Below are 20887 nucleotides of genomic sequence, written 5' to 3'. Positions count from 1 at the left end.
TGAATTATTGACCCAGAGCCTTGAACAAACCTGTGCTGAACTGAACTGTGAGACTGTGAGTTGATATACTTAGAGAATCCCAGATTTGGACATTGCAGGATTAGGCACTGTTGGGATTGAGTCCAGGAGCAGCAACATAGGTGTTAATACCCGGTTATGAGAGCCAGCGTGAAGAGACAGAGCAGAGTCAGCTCCAAGTGCTGAACAGGACGGGCTTTTCAAGGAGGCACCACCAACAAAACTGGTCAACATCAATAAATCCAGAGCTCGACACCGATGTCCTGTGAATATGCTGTTTATACAAATGTACTCTATATGCACCCCCCACCAGCTTATCCTCCACCAGCTCACTGCTGACAGTCACTGTGGCAGGCAGAGGGGGGCGCTCCGCTGCACACACCTTCCACTGTCAAAACACAACCTGGTCAGCATCTGCACTCATTTTCAAACTCACTCTTCAAAACATCTGCTTTTCTCCTCGACCGATACTTTGTATTTTGATTAGATTATATGTTATCACATTTTGAATGCATTCAATTCTACTATAAATCTTATTATTCATTAAATTAAATTAAATTAAATTAAATGGTGTAGCACAGCAGTGTGTAGTCCTGCTCAGCTGGGAGCTGGTGTGTGAGCAGCTGGACGATGTGCAGAACCACCAAGTGAACAACATACTGCTTGAGGATGTGTGGTGCAGCACACAGCTCTGTCCAGCTCGGCTCTGGGGCCTCAGAGCTGCTCCAGTGAGCCCAGGACAGACTTGGCCACCTGCACAATCACACCAACAACAAGCTGGCATCATGGACACTCATCTGACCTGCTAATTCACTAGAAATACACATTTTGCTTGGAGGCGATGATTTCTGGGGTAACTTTGCTGCAGCTGTTTTTGAAAATCACATTTGAGAGGAACAGCAGCAAAACAGCAACAGCAGTCAGTCACAAGCTAAAAGTCACCATGTTGACATTTCAGAGTTTGTCCCATTTTCCCTCCAGCTCTGTAACGGCCCTTGTTTCCAAGTGCAGTTTGACTGCCCATAAAGAAGAGAGCCTCAGTGTGAAATGCAGAGGTCGGTGGTGTGCACAGCCCTCAGGGACAATCCAAAAACATCAAAAACCTCCAATAAAAACAAGATGAGGTGAAACAGCTGATGGTGTTTAATCCTCCTATTCTGTTCATTTTGGGCTAACACTCATGAGGTTCCCGGTCACATGTGACCGGGAACATTGTATTTGATTATAAATCCACTATGATACATATTATCACCTAATGTTGTGTTAGATCTTTTTATCAACTTCTGCTCTTGTGAAAATGACAAGTTTTGAACTTCTATTTGCTATGTATGTGCTGTAGGCCTAATTTACCTGAGATCATACCATTCGTTTTTTAGGGAAAAAAACATTATATAGATATTATTTTGACTATAACAAATACTCAGATGAAACATATTGTAGTATTTATCACAGAGTATTTCATTTCAATGTTTTCCAAGGACACTGTTTTGAAAACATTTCAATTTTCTAAATAGTGGCAAAAAAATAGCATCTTTTGTGTTCCCGTCAACATTGACCAGTATGATTTAGCTAGTCATCCTCATGACATTTTCACATGGAAGCTGACCGTTCCTCTCAGGTGGGGATGAGGTCCAGGAAAAATGACCATTTTTGGACCGAAAGGTGACCACAACTTCAGCTGGGTCTTCTTCCTGACACCTGACACCTGACAGGTGTCAGGTGTCAGGTGACAGGTGACAGGTGTTGGCAGTTCCCGTGGTAGGTTCCCGTGAGGGTTGCCATGGAAGCCAAAAAGGGGCAAAGTTGTGTGTGTCTGTGTGTGTCTGTGTCCATGTGTGTGTGTGTGTGTGTGTGTGTGTGTGTGTGTGTGTGTGTGTGTGTGTGTGTGTGTGTGTGTGTGAGTGTGTGTGTGTGTGTGTGTGTGTGTGTGTGTGCCTGCTCAAAGACACCTACATGTTGGGATGTGGGAAAGAAGTCTGAGAGATACTTTCCTGTGGGGGTTGCCATGGAAGCCAGAAAGGGTTATAAGGTGTGTGTGTGTGTGTGTGTGTGTGTGTGTGTGTGTGTGTGTCTGTGTGTGTGAGTGTGTGTGTGTGTGTGTGTGCCTGCTCAAAGACACCTACATGTTGGGGTGTGGGAAAGAAGTCAGAGAGATACTTTCCCGTGGGGGTTGCCATGGAAGCCAGAAAGGGGTATAAGGTGTGTGTGTGTGTGTGTGTGTGTGTGTGTTCACACACATCTGTGTCTGCTCAAAGACACCTGCATGTTGTGGGAAAGGAGTGTGGGAATGTGTTTAACTCTATTTTATACACTAATTGTAGTCTTACCCATTCATTTCTAATGACCGATCATTTGTGACCGGGAACACGATGGGTGTATACAAGTTAAATAAAACATTCAAAAATTAATAAAAATTCTCCAAATTTATTTTATGTGTTCAGATGCCATGTGTGAACAAAGTCATGGAGCCTCATGACAAACAGATGAAATTAACTGCATTTTTTGGAGAGAAAACTTGTACACCGGTCAGATTTGACCGCGAACACGACAGGAGGGTTAAAACAGTCCCATGTGCTTCTGCACGCTGCACTTCTTATGAAAGGCTTTGCTGCAAACTGAGCAGCAGGAAGGTTTCTCTCCTGTGTGGGCTGTCATGTGTCTGTTCATGTCTGCTCTCAAAGCAAAACTTTTGGCCAAGCTGCTGTAAATATGAGAGTCAGTTAAGATCTGCTGAAGCTGAAATGATGGAACTCCAAACAGAAGAGCAGTTCCAGTGGAGAGAAACTCCAAGAACCCAGAATAAAAACAACAGAATCAACTCAACTCTTCACATCATCAAAGAAGACATACTCCACTTTTACCTGGAGTCCAACTCAGTGGTTTTCAACGTGGGGACCGGGGACCACCAGGGGTCCTCCTGGGTCTTCCAGGGGGCCCTCAGCAAAAGTCGCAGGCGGAGTTTGCAGGGGGGCAGGTCCAATATATTTTTTTTCCTGTATTCATATCTATAAACATTTAAGCAATGCAATAAAATAAGATTATTTTCAGAAATAAATCTGAATTACATTATGTTTACATTATGTACATTATGTTAAAAAAAAATGTTTGCCCCCCACAGCGAAAATTTCAAACTCCGCCTATGCGTCGCAGTAAAGCATTTCTACACAAGAAATCTGATCCAGCATCACTGATCTGACCTTTTAAATATACAACTTCTATCATTATGAATACAGCTTTCTTGTAATTTTTCAAAACATGTTATAAATTTTGCATCAGTTAGTGATAATTTACACATCACCTTTTCTCCATTTATTTGAAAGAAAAAAAGTGAAATTTCTTGGGAAAATATAGTAAAAGAAGAAAATGAGTAAAGAATTAGGAGAGAAAAAAGAAAAGTATATTTCTAATAATTAAAATAATATATTTAAACATCAGATCAGTGATGATGTACCCATGTCAAATTTTTCTGTTTAAATGTTTAAATATACAAAAAAAATCTCTTGATATAATTCAACCTTTATTGAAGCAGGTGAAGACACACTGACATTAAAAATCTCTTTTTCCAGTGTGAGCTGGGTGTCTACAGGGCAAAATCTCTTCAAATGGGGGTCAGCGGCTTATTGAAAGTCAACTTGGGGTCCAGAACATGAAAAAGGTTGAACCCCCTGGTCTAAATATAGAGAAAATTCACTTTGAGCTTTGAGCTGAAGCAAAATCATTTTATTCATTTGAATGTTGTTGTATAAATTAATATTGATGCATTTCCCCCCTTTTGGTGGTGATATATTGTTTATGGATATTTTTTCTTTCTGGTGGTTTTTGCCTTGAATATGATTTTTACTACTTGGACGTTTCTTTTTCCATTTCTTTCTTTCTTTCTTTCTTTCTTTCTTTCTTTCTTTCTTTCTACAATTTTGGTGTTACATATTTTTTTGTTATTGTTGTTGTTGCTGTAGATGTCATCTATTTCTAACGGTGCTGTTCCACTGTCACAGAGACCTTCACTGGTAAAATCTTCAGTGTTTCTAAGGTGCCAATGTATGGGAACAGCCTGACAGTGAAAGTGTGTGTGAAGGTGTGTATGTGTGTGTTAGTATCAGGATCAGAGAAAGTCAGCTTTCCTCTGTTCCAGTCCAGATGAACTCTGATCCTCTGGAGCTTCTTCTGAACTGGGAGATCAGTGACTGGACCTGGCAGGGAGCGTGCTTTGTATTTACCTCCAAAGAACCATATTCTCCATAATCCAGATAGTTTGCTTCCCTTCCTCTGGACAGACTCTTCTATCACACCCAGGAACCAGGCTGCACTGTCTCCAACCTCAACATCCCAGCTGTGAGTCCCTGAGTTGAAGCCCTCAGATCCCAGGACAGCGGTGTAATAGTCAAATCTCTCTGGATTATCAGGAAGTTTCTGTCTCTGTCCTCGTCTCACACTGGTCAGATCTTCAGACAGGAAGAAGACTGGATAGGCAGTGTTGGGGTCCAGAACCACAGGAGTGTAGGAGACCACCTCCTTCATCTTGTCCCAGACGGTGAAGCTCAGGTTGCCCAGGTGTTTGGCCTCGTCTATCAGAGCTCCTGAGAGCAGCTGTGGATCCTCCAGCAGGGGGCGCTGGACTCTTTCCACTGTAGCCTTGTAGTTGTGCAGGAATGAGACGTCTTCAGCTCTCAGCTCCTTCTCTATGGCTCTGATTGTGTCTGAAAGGGCTGCTATCTCTCTGCTCAGAGCCTCCGTCTTCTCCTTCATCGTCCGACTCTTCTGCTCCTCTTCCTCCCTCAGAGCGGCGATCCTGGCCTCCTCTTCCTCTTGGAGAAACTGGTGAAGCTTCTTAAACTCCTCCTTAATCTGCCTCTCTGCGCGTCGGGCCTGGACCTTAATGTGCTTTGCTGTTTGATCACAGTTTCCTTTGACTTCATTAAAGAGCTCCAGTTTCTCCTGTAAGGGCTTCAGTGATTTCTGAAGTTCTTCTCTTTGATCCTGAGCAGCTTCATCGATGGGTCTGATCTTGTGGTTGGTGTGTTTCTTTGAATCTCGACAGACGAGACACACTGGCTGCTGATGGTCCAGACAGAAGAGCCTGAGCTTCTCAGAGTGCAGACTGCAGAGGAGCTCTGACCCTGCTGAAGCTCTCTGATCTCTCTGCAGTAAGAAGGCCTCACACAGGTTCTTCAGCACCAAGCTAACAGGTGGATCACTCCTTGAAGATCTTCTCTTACAAACTGGACAGTCTTTTATTGGTTTCTCTGTCCACCAGCTCTGCAGACAGGCTTTACAGAAGCTGTGGCTACATGACAGGACCACAGGATCTTTAAAGATGTCATTGCAGACAGGACAGCAGAGATCCTCCTCTAATCTGGAATCCATTTTGTCTCTGAGTGAAGAGAAAAACTCACCAGGCAGACCGGTCACACTAAAGGTCAGTCAGTCGGTCGTGGTAACACTACCCGCTCTGGAAAGTTCCCTGAAAGTTACTTTCACTTTAGAGTCACTTTGAGTCGTGGCTTTTCTAAAACGTTGATTCAGTGAGGAGTCAGCAGCAGGTTGGAGTTCCAGTATTCCCAGTATTCCTCCTGTAGTTCCTCCCTCAGTGGAAGTTGTGGGTTAAGTCCAAAATTAATCTTATCTTCCGTCTCTCCGTCTCTGTGTGTGTGTGTGTGTGTGTGTGTGTCTTGTCACTGAGCAGTGGAAGAATGACAGGCTGTTTCCCAGTTTATCTCGGGTGAGTCAGCTGAGGGGCGGAGCTTGTGTCAGCAGTTTACTGCAACAGATCAGAGTAAAGTCTCGTTCCACATGCTGTTTCTGAACTTGGGAACTTGTGTGTGATTTGGTTTTGAAGAGTTTGAAACCAAATAGAAATATCAAAGATATTTTTACATCATCAGAGAGATGATGATATACTGAATGATGAACACAAGGTAATGCTGTTATTTCTGGGATATGTTTTTACATTTTTTTTTCCACCTGTAGTAGTTGTGGTATTCCTAGAGTCTAAGCTACTCATAACACACAGATAAAACATGGTTCTCAATGGGTTCTGTAAAAGACTGTCTGGGTCAGTGAGGAACAATTAAGTGTCCTACTAAAGAACCATTTCATTTAGTGCATGGTTCTTCATTTGAAAAACACTTTAGATATTTTGTTGTTGTTTTTTTCTAGTTGGCGAGGAGTCCGTCTTCATCTGCCTCTGTAAGCTGTTAACATGTTGGGCGTTAACATGTGAACGTGTGTCTGTGTGCGTGCATGTGTATGTGTGTTTGGTAATTAGGCACAGCCAGGTGGCAGGATGTCCAAAAAACAGAAAAGTGGACATAAGAGACTTGTTTAGAGGTCAAAGTGTAAGTTAGTCAAAGGAACACATTCCACTCCGACCCTCTGGAACTCCTTCTCCTCATCCATCACAAACTCAGACTCACTCACCTCCTTCAGAAACAAACTCCAAACCCACCTTTTCAAAGTGGCCTACAACACCTGACCCCCACACAGCTGACACCTCACACACCTTTCATTTATTATTATTAGTAATAGTAGTAGTAATAGTATTACTTTTATTTTTTTTTAAATTTAACTTTATGATAAACGTATGTATTGCAATTTATATGTTCATATTATGTAATTGTTTTATTCTTGCAAAGTGTCTGAGTTTTATTGAAAGCACTGACAAATAAAATCTATTATTATTATTACTGCTATTATTATTATTATACCTGTAGAGCCTCAACAACACGGAATTTTTTAAAAAAGCTTATATTAAATAAATAAATAAATAAATAAATAATAACAATAATAATAATAATAATTTTTTTGCATACCTGTGTCTGTGAAATTTCTGTATAAAATAGGAGTGATCAGCTTAGGAAGACTTGGACACACGGACAGGAAGGAAAAGATCCTGTTTTTCCTGGTCAGATTGTAAAACCACACAGAGCAAAGCACTGATGGAGGAGAAACCACAGCCAATGCAGAAAATCAGAAACCTAATTCAAGCTGAACTTTAAAAACTGTTGAAAACACACACACACACACACACACACACACACAATCAAATTATCTAGTGATTTTTTCCCCCTAATTCTCTAATCGCCTTTTGTTTCCCGTCTTTTGGAAAGAAATCAAGTGAATTTGCTCAGGTTTCAAAGGGTTAATCAGTTCGTCATTAGACTCCATAGTTATTATAACTTTCATAATTTAGGAATCACTTTAGTTTTTCACCAAGTAAAAATGTCAAACATTTCCTGATTCCAGCTTATTCTGTACTGAGGTGGAGGCCATTGATGATGAGGAGACGCTGTCTGCAGGCTCAGAAAGACCGTTGCTGGTACACTGTAGTCCATAATTAATAATTATATGCAGTTTTCCCTGTTTGAACACAAATGCAGTGTGGACACTTGGCAGTTACTGATGTATCTTTTATTTCTCACTCATGGTGGTGGTCTGTACATGGGACTAATGGGTGTCCTCAAGTGCTCGCTATCTTAAAATGACTTGGCTGCGATGATGTTTATTTCACAGGAAGAGGGAAATCCTCCAGACCCCGAGCCTGTGGCCTCCACCTCCAGACAGTCCACCAGGAGACCATCACAAGATGTAATGAACTTTAATTTAATGAGGATAGTCAGTGTGATATTGGCATTATTTTAAAGCCAGCCATGCAAAGGAGCAATGCTTATATGGTGAAGCAACTGTATTATGTATTTAATTTGTTTCAGGTCAGAGCAGACAGCGTGAGATCTCTCTACAAACAGAAACTGGAGCTTGACATTAAGCAAAGACACTGGATACTGAGTATAAAAAAATGAAATTAAAAAAACTTAGGCTTTAGGTGGAAAAATTAGAGCATGAGAAGAAGGTAATTCAGTGATTTATTTTCAGGCACATGAAACAATTAACATCAGTGATGTAATGTTTTTCAGACATAGGAAAGACTGAAACTCAAAATGTGCTGTTCTGTTTCAGGCGTGGGAGAAAAACTGAAACTGAAAAAAATAAAAATGAAAAAAAAAAAAAAAAATTCCATGTTCATTTTTTCATTTAACTAAAATACTGTTGGGTTATGGCCTCTCTCACAGCCGTGCCTGAGGGGGAATCTAAGGTGATGGGGTCTAACACATCAGGGGGTGGGGTGTTCGTACAAGTTGTGCACCAAGATCCGGTGGGTTCTCATCAAATGGGCAGGCTGTTTAAGCCCAAATCCAGCTTCATGGTTCAGGGCCCAGGTGTGCATGAGGAGGCAGGTGAGGGAGATGAGACAATGAGCCCGCCACACCCAGCCTACAAACAAGGAAGACAGACCGACAAACAAAACACAAGGGGAGGGGAAAACAGAGGAAAACACACGGACAGAGACAGGAGGGAGGCGGCACCTAACATTAGAGAACCTCATGAATTAGTGACCCAGAGCCTTGAACAAACCTGTGCTGAACTGAACTGTGAGACTGTGAGTTGATATACTGAGAGAATCCCAGATGTGGACATTGCAGGATTAGGCACTGTTGGGATTGAGTCCAGGAGCAGCAACATAGGTGTTAATACCCGGTTATGAGAGCCAGCGTGAAGAGACAGAGCAGAGTCAGCTCCAAGTGCTGAACAGGACGGGCTTTTCAAGGAGGCACCACCAACAAAACTGGTCAACATCAATAAATCCAGAGCTCGACACCAACGTCCTGTGAATATGCTGTTTTTACAAATGTACTCTATATACACCCCCCACCAGCTTATCCTCCACCAGCTCACTGCTGACAGTCACTGTGGCAGGCAGAGGGGGGCGCTCTGCTGCACACACCTTCCACTGTCAAAACACAACCTGGTCAGCATCTGCTCTCATTTTCAAACTCACCCCTCAAAAAATCTGCTTTTCTCCTCAACCGGTAGGCTACTTTATATTTTGATTAGATTATATGTTATCACATTTTGAATGCACTCAGTTCTACTATAAATCTTAATCATATAAATGGAAAAAATGAAAAAATAAAATGAGCTGAAAAAATACTAAATTAAATCAAAAATAAATCATTGAAATTTGATTTAATTTTGCTTATTATTCATTAAATTAAATTAAACTAAATTAAATTAAATTAAATTGTGTACCCACAGCAGTGTGTAGTCCTGCTCAGCTGGGAGCTGCTGTGTGAGCAGCTGGACGATGTGCAGAGCCACCAGGTGAACAACATACTGCTTGAGGATGTGTGGTGTGGCACACAGCTCTGTCCACCTCGGCTCTGGGGCCTCAGAGCTGCTCCAGTGAGCCCAGGACAGACTTGGCCACCTGCACAATCACACCAACAACAAGCTGGCATCATGGACGCTCATCTGACCTGCTAATTCACTAGAAATACACATTTTGCTTGGAGGCGATGATTTTAAAACCAGAGCTACTGAGCAAGATGATTTTTCTGAACTCAAGAGATGTGATCATTCACTTTTCTGCCTTAAAATGAGACAAAGACACAAAATGAAATCAAGCACACAGAGTTGACAATGTCGGCATTTATTGATTCAACTTCATCAATTCCTGAGAGATTATGACGTCTGAAGGAGAACAGGCAGTGACTTGACTCCGGATAAATTGCAGATCATTTTGTTCTAGTTGTTCTACTTCTCGTTTCAGATAACTTCACCTCCTGCCCCTGTGTGTGTGTGTGTGTGTGTGTGTGTGTGTGTGTGTGTGTGTGTCTGCCCGTGTGTGTGTGAGATTATCTGCACTGGCAGGTCATTTCACTAATTTCTAGCCTGTATCTTGTCAAATGGAGTATTTATTTCAGATATTTAGAGAGTTCATGTTTGCAGTGATTGTGGACAGTTGTTACTGGGTCGTCTGGAAACAAGTTCTCACAGCTAAAAAGAGTCTTACAAGACACTGTGTGACCTCAAACAGTGTCTCTGACAGTAATCCAGCTTGATGTGCAGGTAAAATAACTAACCTGAACATTTACTAACTAAATAAGAAAAAGAAAAAGACAAGGATTCTTAAACTAATCACAATAATCTTACCCAATCTGTTCTTGCCTGGTACATAATTCTCAAAACAAGATCAAAAAGACTTTATCGCTCAATATAAGATTGCAAGTCTTGACCAGGTTACAGTCAGTAATAAAGTGTTAGGATTATTCATATGGCATACATAAAAAAGACAGAGTTACAAAATGCTTATCAGTAAAACAACCACATCAAAAACCTCCAATAAAAACAAGATGAGGTGAAACAGCTGATGGTGTTTAAAACAGTCCCATGTGCTTCTGCACGCTGCACTTCTTATGAAAGGCTTTGCTGCAAACTGAGCAGCAGGAAGGTTTCTCTCCTGTGTGGGCTGTCATGTGTCTGTTCACGTCTGCTCTCAAAGCAAAACTTTTGGCCAAGCTGCTGTAAATATGAGAGTCAGTTAAGATCTGCTGGAGCTGAAATGATGGAACTCCAAACAGAAGAGCAGTTCCAGTGGAGAGAAACTCCAAGAACCCAGAATCAAAACAACAGAATCAACTCAACTCTTCACATCATCAAAGAAGACAGACTCCACTTTTACCTGGAGTCTAACTCAGTGGTTTTCAATGTGGGGACCGGGGACCCCCAGGGGTCCTCCAGGGTCTTCCAGGGGGCCCTCAGCAAAATGAGGAGTCACAGTAAAGCATTTCTACACAAGAAATCTGATCCAGCATCACTGATCTGACCTTTTAAATACATAACTTTTATCATTATAAATACAACTTTCTTGTCATTTTTCAAAATATGTTAAAAATTTTGCATCAGTTAGTGATAATTTACACATCACCTTTTCCCCATTTATTAAAAAGAAATCAAGTGAAATTTCTTGGAAAAACATAGTATAGGAAAATTAGTAAAGAATTTTGGGGGAAAAAGAAAACTATATTTCTCATAAATAAAATAATATATTTAAAAATCAGATCAGTGATGATGGACCCATGTCAAATTTTTGTGTTTAAATGTTTAAATGTGCAAAAAAAAAAAAAAAAAAAAAAATCTCTAGATATAATTCAACCTTTATTGAAGCAGGTGAAGACACAGTGAGATTAAAAATCTCTTTTTCCAGTGTGAGCTGGGTCTCTACAGGGCAAAATCTCTTCAAATGGGGGTCAGCAGCTTATTGAAAGTCAACTTGGGGGTCCAGAACATGAAAAAGGTTGAACCCCCTGGTCTAAATATAGAGAAAATTCACTTTGAGCTTTGAGCTGAAGCAAAATCTTTTTTTTTTTTTTTTTTTTTCTTTTTCATTTGAATGTTGTTAGTATAAATTCATATTGATGCATTTCCCCACTTTTGGTGGTGATATATTGTTTATGGATATTTTTTCTTTCTGGTGGTTTTTGCCTTCAATATTATTTTTACTACTTGGACGTTTCTTTTTCCTTTTCTTTCTTTCTTTCTTTCTTTCTTTCTACATTTTTGTTGTTATATTTTTTTGTTGTTGTTGTTGTTGTTGATGTTGCTGTAGATGTCATCTATTTCTAACGGTGCTTTTCCACTGTTACAGAGACCTTCACTGGTAAAATCTTCAGTGTTTTCCCAGTGGCCATGTATGGAAACAGCCTGACAGTGAAAGTGTGTGTGAAGGTGTGTATGTGTGTGTTAGTATCAGGATCAGAGAATGTCAGCTGTCCTCTGTTCCAGTCCAGATGAACTCTGATCCTCTGGAGTTTCTTCTGAACTGGGAGATCAGTGGCTGGACCTGGTGGAGAGCCTGCTTTGTATTTACCTTTAGAGAACCATATTCCCCATGATCCAGATTGCTTGCTTCCCTTCCTCTGGCCCGACTCTTCTATCACACCCAGGATCCAGTATGTACTGTCCCCAACCTCAACATCCCAGCTGTGAGTCCCTGAGTTGAAGCCCTCAGATCCCAGGACAGCAGGGTAGTAGTCAAATCTCTCTGGATTATCAGGAAGTTTCTGTCTCTGTCCTCGTCTCAAACTGGTCAGATCTTCAGACAGGAAGAGTTCTGGACAGGCAGTGTTGGGGTCCAGAACCACAGGAGTGTAGGAGACCACCTCCTTCATCTTGTCCCAGACGGTGAAGCTCAGGTTGCCCAGGTGTTTGGCCTCGTCTATCAGAGCTCCTGAGAGCAGCTGTGGATCCTCCAGCAGGGGGCGCTGGACTCTCTCCACTGTAGCCTTGTAGTTGTGCAGGAATGAGACGTCTTCAGCTCTCAGCTCCTTCTCTGTGGCTCTGATTGTGTCTGAAAGGGCTGCTATCTCTCTGCTCAGAGCCTCCATCTTCTCCTTCATCGTCCGACTCTTCTGCTCCTCTTCCTCCCTCAGAGCGGCGATCCTGGCCTCCTCTTCCTCTTGGAGAAACTGGTGAAGCTTCTTAAACTCCTTCTTAATCTGCCTCTCTGTGCGTCGGGCCTGAACCTTAATGAGCTCTGCTGTTTGATCACAGTTTCCTTTGACTTCATTAAAGAGCTCCAGTTTCTCCTGTAAGGGCTTCAGTGATTTCTGAAGTTCTTCTCTGTGATCCTGAGCAGCTTCATCGATGGGTCTGAACTTGTGGTCGGTGTGTTTCTTTGAATCTCGACAGACGACACACACTGGCTGCTGATGATCCAGACAGAAGAGCCTGAGTTTCTCAGAGTGCAGACTGCAGAGGAGCTCTGACCCTGCTGAAGCTCTCTGATCTCTCTGCAGTAAGAAGGCCTCACACAGGTTCTTCAACACCAAGCTAACAGGTGGATCACTCCTTGAAGATCTTCTCTTACAAACTGGACAGTCTTTTATTGGATTCTCTGTCCACCAGCTCTGCAGACAGGCTTTACAGAAGCTGTGGCTACATGACAGGACCACAGGATCTTTAAAGATGTCATGGCAGACAGGACAGCAGAGATCCTCCTCTGATGTGGAAGCCATTTTGTCTTTGAGTGAAGAGAAAAACTCACCAGGCAGACCGGTCACACTAAAGGTCAGTCAGTCGGTCGTGGTAACACTACCCGCTCTGGAAAGTTCCCTGAAAGTTACTTTCACTTTAGAGTCACTTTGAGTCGTGGCTTTTCTAAAACTTTGATTCAGTGAGGAGTCAGCAGCAGGTTGGAGTTCCAGTATTCCCAGTATTCCTCCTGTAGTTCCTCCCTCAGTGGAAGTTGTGGGTTAAGTCCAAAATTAATCTTATCGTCCGTCTCTCCGTCTCTGTGTGTGTGTGTGTGTGTGTGTGTGTCTCCTGTCACTGAGCAGTGGAAGAATGACAGGCTGTTTCCTAGTTTATCTCGGGTGAGTCAGCTGAGGGGCGGAGCTTGTGTCAGCAGTTTACTGCAACAGATCACAGCAGAGTCTCGTTCCACATTGCTGTTTCTGAACTTGGGAACTTGTGTGTGATTTGGTTTTGAAGAGTTTGAAACCAAATAGAAATATCAAAGATATTGTTAGATCATCAGAGAGATGTTGATATAATGAATGATGAACACAAGGTAATGCTGTTATTTCTGGGATATGTTTTTACATTTTTTTCCACCTGTGGTAGTTGTGGTATTCCTAGAGTCTAAGCTACTTATAACACACAGATAAAACATGGTTCTCAATGGGTTCTGTAAAAGACTGTGTGGGTCAGTGAGGAACAATTAAGTGTCCTACTAAAGAACCATTTCATTTAGTGGATGGTTCTTCATTTGAAAAACACTTTAGATATTTTGTTGTTGTTTTTTTCTAGTTGGCCAGGAGTCCGTCTTCATCTGCCTCTGTAAGCTGTTAACATGTTGGGCGTTAACATGTGAACGTGTGTCTGTGTGCGTGCATGTGTATGTGTGTTTGGTAATTAGGCACAGCCAGGTGGCAGGATGTCAAAAAACAGAAAACTGGACATAAGAGACTTGTTTAGAGGTCAAAGTGTAAGTTAGTCAAAGGAACACATTCCACTCCGACCCTGTGGAACTCCTTCTCCTCATCCATCACAAACTCAGACTCACTCACCTCCTTCAGAAACAAACTCCAAACCCACCTTTTCAAAGTGGCCTACAACACCTGACCCCCACACAGCTGACACCTCACACACCTTTCATTTATTATTATTAGTAATAGTAGTAGTAATAGTATTACTTTTATTTTTTTTTTTAATTTAACTTTATGATAAACGTATGTATTGCAATTTATATGTTCATATTATGTAATTGTTTTATTCTTGCAAAGTGTCTGAGTTTTATTGAAAGCACTGACAAATAAAATGTATTATTATTATTACTGCTATTATTATTATTATACCTGTAGAGCCTCAACAACACGGAATTTTTTAAAAAAGCTTATATTAAATAAATAAATAAATAAATAATAATAACAATAATAATAATAATAATTTTTTTGCATACCTGTGTCTGTGAAATTTCTGTATGAAATAGGAGTGATCAGCTTAGGAAGACTTGGACACACGGACAGGAAGGAAAAGATCCTGTTTTTCCTGGTCAGATTGTAAAACCACACAGAGCAAAACACTGATGGAGGAGAAACCACAGCCAATGCAGAAAATCAGAAACCTAATTCAAGCTGAACTTTAAAAACTGTTGAAAACACACACACACACACACACACACACACAATCAAATTATCTAGTGATTTTTTCCCCCTAATTCTCTAATCGCCTTTTGTTTCCCGTCTTTTGGAAAGAAATCAAGTGAATTTGCTCAGGTTTCAAAGGGTTAATCAGTTCGTCATTAGACTCCATAGTTATTATAACTTTCATAATTTAGGAATCACTTTAGTTTTTCACCAAGTAAAAATGTCAAACATTTCCTGATTCCAGCTTATGTTTTCTCTGGTCACATCATTATAAATTTAATATTTATGTATGTATGTATGTATGTATGTATTTATTTATTTATTTATTTGGCTGCTTTACTCTGTACTCAGGTGGAGGCCATTGATGATGAGGAGACACTGTCTGCAGGCTCGTCGCTGGTACACTGTAGTCCATAATTAATAATTATATGCAGTTTTCCCTGTTTTAACACAAACGCAGTGTGGACACTTGGCAGTTACTGATGTATCTTTTATTTCTCACTCATGGTGGTGGTCTGCACATGGGACTCATGGGTGTCCTCAAGTGCTCGCTATCTTAAAATGAGTTCGCTGCGATGATGTTTATTTCACAGGAAGAGGGAAATCCTCCAGACCCCGAGCCTGTGGCCTCCACCTCCAGACAGTCCACCAGGAGACCATCACAAGATGTAATGAACTTTAATTTAATGAGGATAGTCAGTGTGATATTGGCATTATTTTAAAGCCAGCCATGCAAAGGAGCAATGCTTATATGGTGAAGCAACTGTATTATGTATTTAATTTGTTTCAGGTCGGAGCAGACAGCATGAGATCTCTCTACAAACAGAAACTGGAGCTTGACATTAAAGCAAAGACATTAGACAATCAGTATAAAAAATTGAAAATAAAAAAACTTAGACTTGAGGTGGAAAAATTAGAGCATGAGAAGAAGGTAATTCAGTGATTTATTTTCAGGCACATGAAACAATTAACATCAGTGATGTAATGTTTTTCAGACATAGGAAACAATGAAACTCAAAATGTGCTGTTCTGTTGCAGGAGCGGGAGAAAAAATGAAAAAAAAAAAAAAAAAAAATTCCATGTACATTTTTTCATTTAACTAAAAAACTGTTGGGTTATGGCCTCTCTCACAGCCGTGCCTGAGGGGGAATCTAAGGTGATGGGCTCTACCACATCAGGGGGTGGGGGGGTGTTCGTACAAGTTGTGCACCAAGATCCAGTGGGTTCTCATCAAATGGGCAGGCTGTTTAAACCCAAATCCAGCTTCATGGTACAGGCCTCAGGAGGAGGAGGACCTGAGGCCTGAACCATGAAGCTGGATTTGGGCTGAGTGAGGTAACTTCAGGTTTAACCCTGCTGGGTTTTCTGTACCATAAAGGTGGGTTACTTTTTAATCCAGGTATGTTGCCGTGGTAACATACGCTGAACACTACTTAACATGTTCCAGAGCAGGTTAAGTAGATCTCGGTGCACAACTTGTGCACCTTTTTTTCCAAGTTAGGCCAAGTATTTTTTCCCTTTTTTCTTCTTTTATAAATTAATACATTTTACTTAGACTTCTTATTTTAATTCTGTTTGGGTTTTTTTTTCAAGTTTGAAGAAAAGAAGAAGGAATTCTTCTTGTTTTTTGGTTTTTTTTACTCATGACTCTACACTGTGCAACCAAAAATTGATCTTGTAGACTGATGTAATGATTTTTAAAAATATTGTTGAAAATAAATGAGGGGAATTTTAGTCAGAGGGTTAAATAAAAGCCTGATAAAATACACACCAGCCTCTGGGCTCCTTTAGGTTTCCATTAGATTGCTCATATTTAGTATTTAGGGTGTCTGCCCTGAAAAGTCCACATAGATAGATAGATAGATAGATAGATATACTTTATTGATCCCAACCAGGGAAATTCTGGTGTTCCAGCAGCAACAGTAGAAACATACAATAAAGTTAACTAAAAAAAAGAATAAAGGCTAAATATATAGAGTTGATGCCAAATGCTTAACAGTTTTTAAGTGACAGTGAAATAATATTTCAACCAGCAGAATAAACACGAGGCGTCAGATGCTTTATAAAATGAAATATCAAAATCAGTTGAATCAAAGTGACGATTTTGACGAAACTCAAACTGAGGGCAGACCTCCAGCGAGGGTCGCCCCTCACTGTGAGAGAGGGCCAGTTCCTCTGCAGGAGTGTATGGCTCAGTGGGAGACACATTCATTTACTGAACACACAAATGTTACTGTAGTCAGATCTACTCGTGCCGTCAGGGTCGGGAAGTAACAATCTTAATTATATAAATATAAAAAATGAAAAAAATAAAATGAGCTGAAAAATTACTAAATTAAATTAAAAATGAATCACTGAAATTTGATTTAATTTTGCTTATTATTCAGTAAATTAGCCTAAATTAAATTAAATTAAATTAAATTAAATTAAATTAAATGGTGTAGCCACAGCAGTGTGTTGTCCTGCTCAGCTGGGAGCTGGTGTGTGAGCAGCTGGACGATGTGCAGAGCCACCAGGTGAACAACATACTGCTTGAGGATGTGTGGTGTGGCACACACAGCTCTGTCCAGCTCGGCTCTGGGGCCTCAGAGCTGCTCCAGTGAGCCCAGGACAGACTTGGCCACCTGCACAGTCACACCAACAACAAGCTGGCATCACGGACGCTCATCTGACCTGCTAATTCACTAGAAATACACATTTTGCTTGGAGGCGATGATTTTAAAGCCAGAGCTACTGAGCAAGATGATTTTTCTGAACTCAAGAGTTGTCATCATTCACTTTTCTGCCTTAAAATGAGACAAAGACACGAAATGAAATCAAGCACACAGAATTCACATTGTCAGCATTTATTGATTCAACTTTATTGCTTCCTGAGAGATTAATACGACTGAAGGAGAACAGGCAGCGACTCGACTCCGATAACTTCACCTCCTGCCCCTGTGTGTGTGTGTGTGTGTGTGTGTGTGTGTGTGTGTGTCTGCCTGTGTGTGTGAGATTATCTGCACTGGCAGGTAATTTCACTGATTTCTAGCCTGTATCTTGTCAAATGGAGTATTTATTTCTGATATTTAGAGAGTTCATGTTTGCAGTGATTGTGGACAGTTGTTACTGGGTCGTCTGGAAACAAGTTCTCACAGCTAAAAAGAGTCTTACAAGACACTGTGTGACCTCAAACAGTGTCTCTGACAGTAATTCAGCTCGATGTGCAGGTCAAATAACTAACCTAAACATTTACTAACTAAAAAAGAAAAAGAAAAAGACAAGGATTCTTAAAATAATCTCAATTATCTTACCCAATCTGCTCTTGCCTGGTATATTATTCTAAAAACAAGATCAAAAAGACTTTATGGCTCAATATAAGATTGCAAGTCTTGACCAGGTTACACATTCAGTAATTAAATGTTAGTTTATTCATAGAGCATACATAAAAAAGACAGAGTTACAAAATGCTTCTCAGTGAAACAACCACATCAAAAATAGAAACAAGATGAGGTGAAACAGCTGATGGTGTTTAAAACAGTCCCATGTGCTTCTGCACGCTGCACTTCTTATGAAAGGCTTTGCTGCAAACTGAGCAGCAGGAAGGTTTCTCTCCTGTGTGGGCTGTCATGTGTCTGTTCACGTCTGCTCTCAAAGCAAAACTTTTGGCCAAGCTGCTGTAAATATGAGAGTCAGTTAAGATCTGCTGGAGCTGAAATGATGGAACTCCAAACAGAAGAGCAGTTCCAGTGGAGAGAAACTCTAAGAACCCAGAATAAAAACAATAGAATCAACTCAACTCTTCACATCATCAAAGAAGACAGACTCCACTTTTACCTGGAGTCCAACTTAGTGGTTGTCAACGTGGGGACCGGGGACCCCCAGGGGTCCTCCAGGGTCTTCCAGGAGGCCCTCAGCAAAATGAGGAGTCGCAGTAAAGCATTTCTACACAAGAAATCTGATCCAGCATCACTGATCTGACCTTTTAAATACATAACTTCTATCATTATGAATACAGCTTTCTTGTCATTTTTCAAAATATGTTAAAAATTTTGCATCAGTTAGTGATAATTTACACATCACCTTTTCCCCATTTATTAAAAAGAAATTAAGTGAAATTTCTTGGAAAAACATAGTATAGGAAAATTAGTAAAGAATTTTGGGGGAAAAAGAAAACTATATTTCTCATAAATAAAATAATATATTTAAAAATCAGATCAGTGATGATGGACCCATGTCAAATTTTTCTGTTTAAATGTTTAAATGTGCAAAAAAAAAAAAAAAAAAAATCTCTAGATATAATTCAACCTTTATTGAAGCAGGTGAAGAGACACTGAGATTAAAAATCTCCTTTTCCAGTGTGAGCTGGGTCTCTACAGGGAAAAATCTCTTCAAATGGGGGTCAGCGGCTTATTGAAAGTCAACTTGGGGGTCCAGAACATGAAAAAGGTTGAACCCCCTGGTCTAAATATAGAGAAAATTCACTTTGAGCTTTGAGCTGAAGCAAAATCTTTTTTTTTTTTTTTTTTTCTTTTTCATTTGAATGTTGTTAGTATAAATTCATATTGATGCATTTCCCCACTTTTGGTGGTGATATATTGTTTATGGATATTTTTTCTTTCTGGTGGTTTTTGCCTTCAGTATTATTTTTACTACTTGGACGTTTCTTTTTCCTTTTCTTTCTTTCTTTCTTTCTTTCTTTCTACATTTTTGTTGTTATATTTTTTTGTTGTTGTTATTGATGTCATCTATTTCTAACGGTGCTTTTCCACTGTTACAGAGACCTTCACTGGTAAAATCTTCAGTGTTTCTATGGTGCAAATGTATGGAAACAGCCTGACAGTGAAAGTGTGTGTGAAGGTGTGTATGTGTGTGTTAGTATCAGGATCAGAGAATGTCAGCTGTCCTCTGTTCCAGTCCAGATGAACTCTGATCCTCTGGAGTTTCTTCTGAACTGGGAGATCAGTGCCTGGACCGGATGAGGAGCCTGCTGAGTATTTACCTTCATAGAACCATATTACCCATAATCCAGATTGCTTGCTTCCCTTCCTCTGGACAGACTCTTCTGTCACACCCAGTTCCCAGTATGTACTGTCCCCAACCTCAACATCCCAGCTGTGAGTCCCTGAGTTGAAGCCCTCAGATCCCAGGACAGCAGGGTAGTAGTCAAATCTCTCTGGATTATCAGGAAGTTTCTGTCTCTGTCCTCCTCTCATGCTGGTCAGATCTTCAGACAGGAAGAGTTCTGGATGTGCAGTGTTGGGGTCCAGAGCCACAGGAGTGTAGGAGACCACCTCCTTCATCTTGTCCCAGACGGTGAAGCTCAGGTTGCCCAGGTGTTTGGCCTCGTCTATCAGAGCTCCTGAGAGCAGCTGTGGATCCTCCAGCAGGGGGCGCTGGACTCTTTCCACTGTAGCCTTGTAGTTGTGCAGGAATGAGACGTCTTCAGCTCTCAGCTCCTTCTCTATGGCTCTGATTGTGTCTGAAAGGGCTGCTATCTCTCTGCTCAGAGCCTCCGTCTTCTCCTTCATCGTCCGACTCTTCTGCTCCTCTTCCTTCCTCAGAGCGGTGATCCTGGCCTCCTCTTCCTCTTGGAGAAACTGGTGAAGCTTCTTAAACTCCTCCTTAATCTGCCTCTCTGTGTGTCGGGCCTGGACCTTAATGTGCTCTGCTGTTTGATCACAGTTTCCTTTTACTTTATTAAAGAGCTCCAGTTTCTCCTGTAAGGGCTTCAGTGATTCCTGAAGTTCTTCTCTGTGATCCTGAGCAGCTTCATCGATGGGTCTGAACTTGTGGTCGGTGTGTTTCTTTGAATCTCGACAGACGACACACACTGGCTGCTGATGGTCCAGACAGAAGAGCCTGAGTTTCTCAGAGTGCAGACTGCAGAGGAGCTCCGACCCTGCTGAAGCTCTCTGATCTCTCTGCAGTAAGAAGGCCTCACACAGGTTCTTCAACACCAAGCTAACAGGTGGATCACTCCTTGAAGATCTTCTCTTACAAACTGGACAGTCTTTTATTGGTTTCTCTGTCCACCAGCTCTGCAGACAGGCTTTACAGAAGCTGTGGCTACATGACAGGACCACAGGATCTTTAAAGATGTCCCGGCAGACAGGACAGCACAGATCCTCCTCTGATCTGGAATCCATTTTGTCTCTGAGTGAAGAGAAAAACTCACCAGGCAGACCGGTCACACTAAAGGTCAGTCAGTCGGTCGTGGTAACACTACCCGCTCTGGAAAGTTCCCTGAAAGTTACTTTCACTTTAGAGTCACTTTGAGTCGTGGCTTTTCTAAAACTTTGATTCAGTGAGGAGTCAGCAGCAGGTTGGAGTTCCAGTATTCACAGTATTCCTCCTGTAGTGGAAGTTGTGGGTTAAGTCCAAAATTAATCTTATCGTCCGTCTCT

At 41.1% G+C, this 20887-nt stretch overlaps 3 protein-coding genes and 1 pseudogene across 3 annotated transcripts; 1 reads left to right on the top strand and 3 right to left on the bottom strand.

The window, feature by feature from the left end:
- LOC115353980 (tripartite motif-containing protein 35-like) overlaps positions 1-20887 on the top strand; it is a 993629-nt pseudogene that overhangs the window by 161187 nt on the left and 811555 nt on the right.
- LOC115353995 (nuclear factor 7, ovary-like) lies at positions 3951-5391 on the bottom strand. Its single transcript, XM_030044142.1, has one exon. The coding sequence runs from the start codon at positions 5380-5382 to the stop codon at positions 3988-3990; it is 1395 nt and encodes a 464-aa protein (XP_029900002.1). The 5' UTR covers positions 5383-5391; the 3' UTR covers positions 3951-3987.
- Positions 11475-12878, bottom strand: LOC115353998 (nuclear factor 7, ovary-like). The gene has a single exon (XM_030044144.1). It carries the CDS (start codon positions 12867-12869, stop codon positions 11475-11477), a length of 1395 nt encoding a protein of 464 aa, XP_029900004.1. The 5' UTR covers positions 12870-12878.
- LOC115353974 (nuclear factor 7, ovary-like) lies at positions 19181-20684 on the bottom strand. Its single transcript, XM_030044116.1, has one exon. The coding sequence runs from the start codon at positions 20627-20629 to the stop codon at positions 19235-19237; it is 1395 nt and encodes a 464-aa protein (XP_029899976.1). The 5' UTR covers positions 20630-20684; the 3' UTR covers positions 19181-19234.

The sequence above is a fragment of the Myripristis murdjan genome, chromosome 22 (assembly GCF_902150065.1).
Source record: "Myripristis murdjan chromosome 22, fMyrMur1.1, whole genome shotgun sequence".
Taxonomy (NCBI): Eukaryota; Metazoa; Chordata; class Actinopteri; order Holocentriformes; family Holocentridae; genus Myripristis; species Myripristis murdjan.
This window is presented reverse-complemented; position numbering and strand designations above follow the sequence as displayed.

Coding starts and splice junctions, on each gene's coding strand:
- LOC115353995 (XM_030044142.1), bottom strand. CDS start 5,382: ATGGATTCCAGATTAGAGGAGGATCTCTGCTGTCCTGTCTGCAATGAC.
- LOC115353998 (XM_030044144.1), bottom strand. CDS start 12,869: ATGGCTTCCACATCAGAGGAGGATCTCTGCTGTCCTGTCTGCCATGAC.
- LOC115353974 (XM_030044116.1), bottom strand. CDS start 20,629: ATGGATTCCAGATCAGAGGAGGATCTGTGCTGTCCTGTCTGCCGGGAC.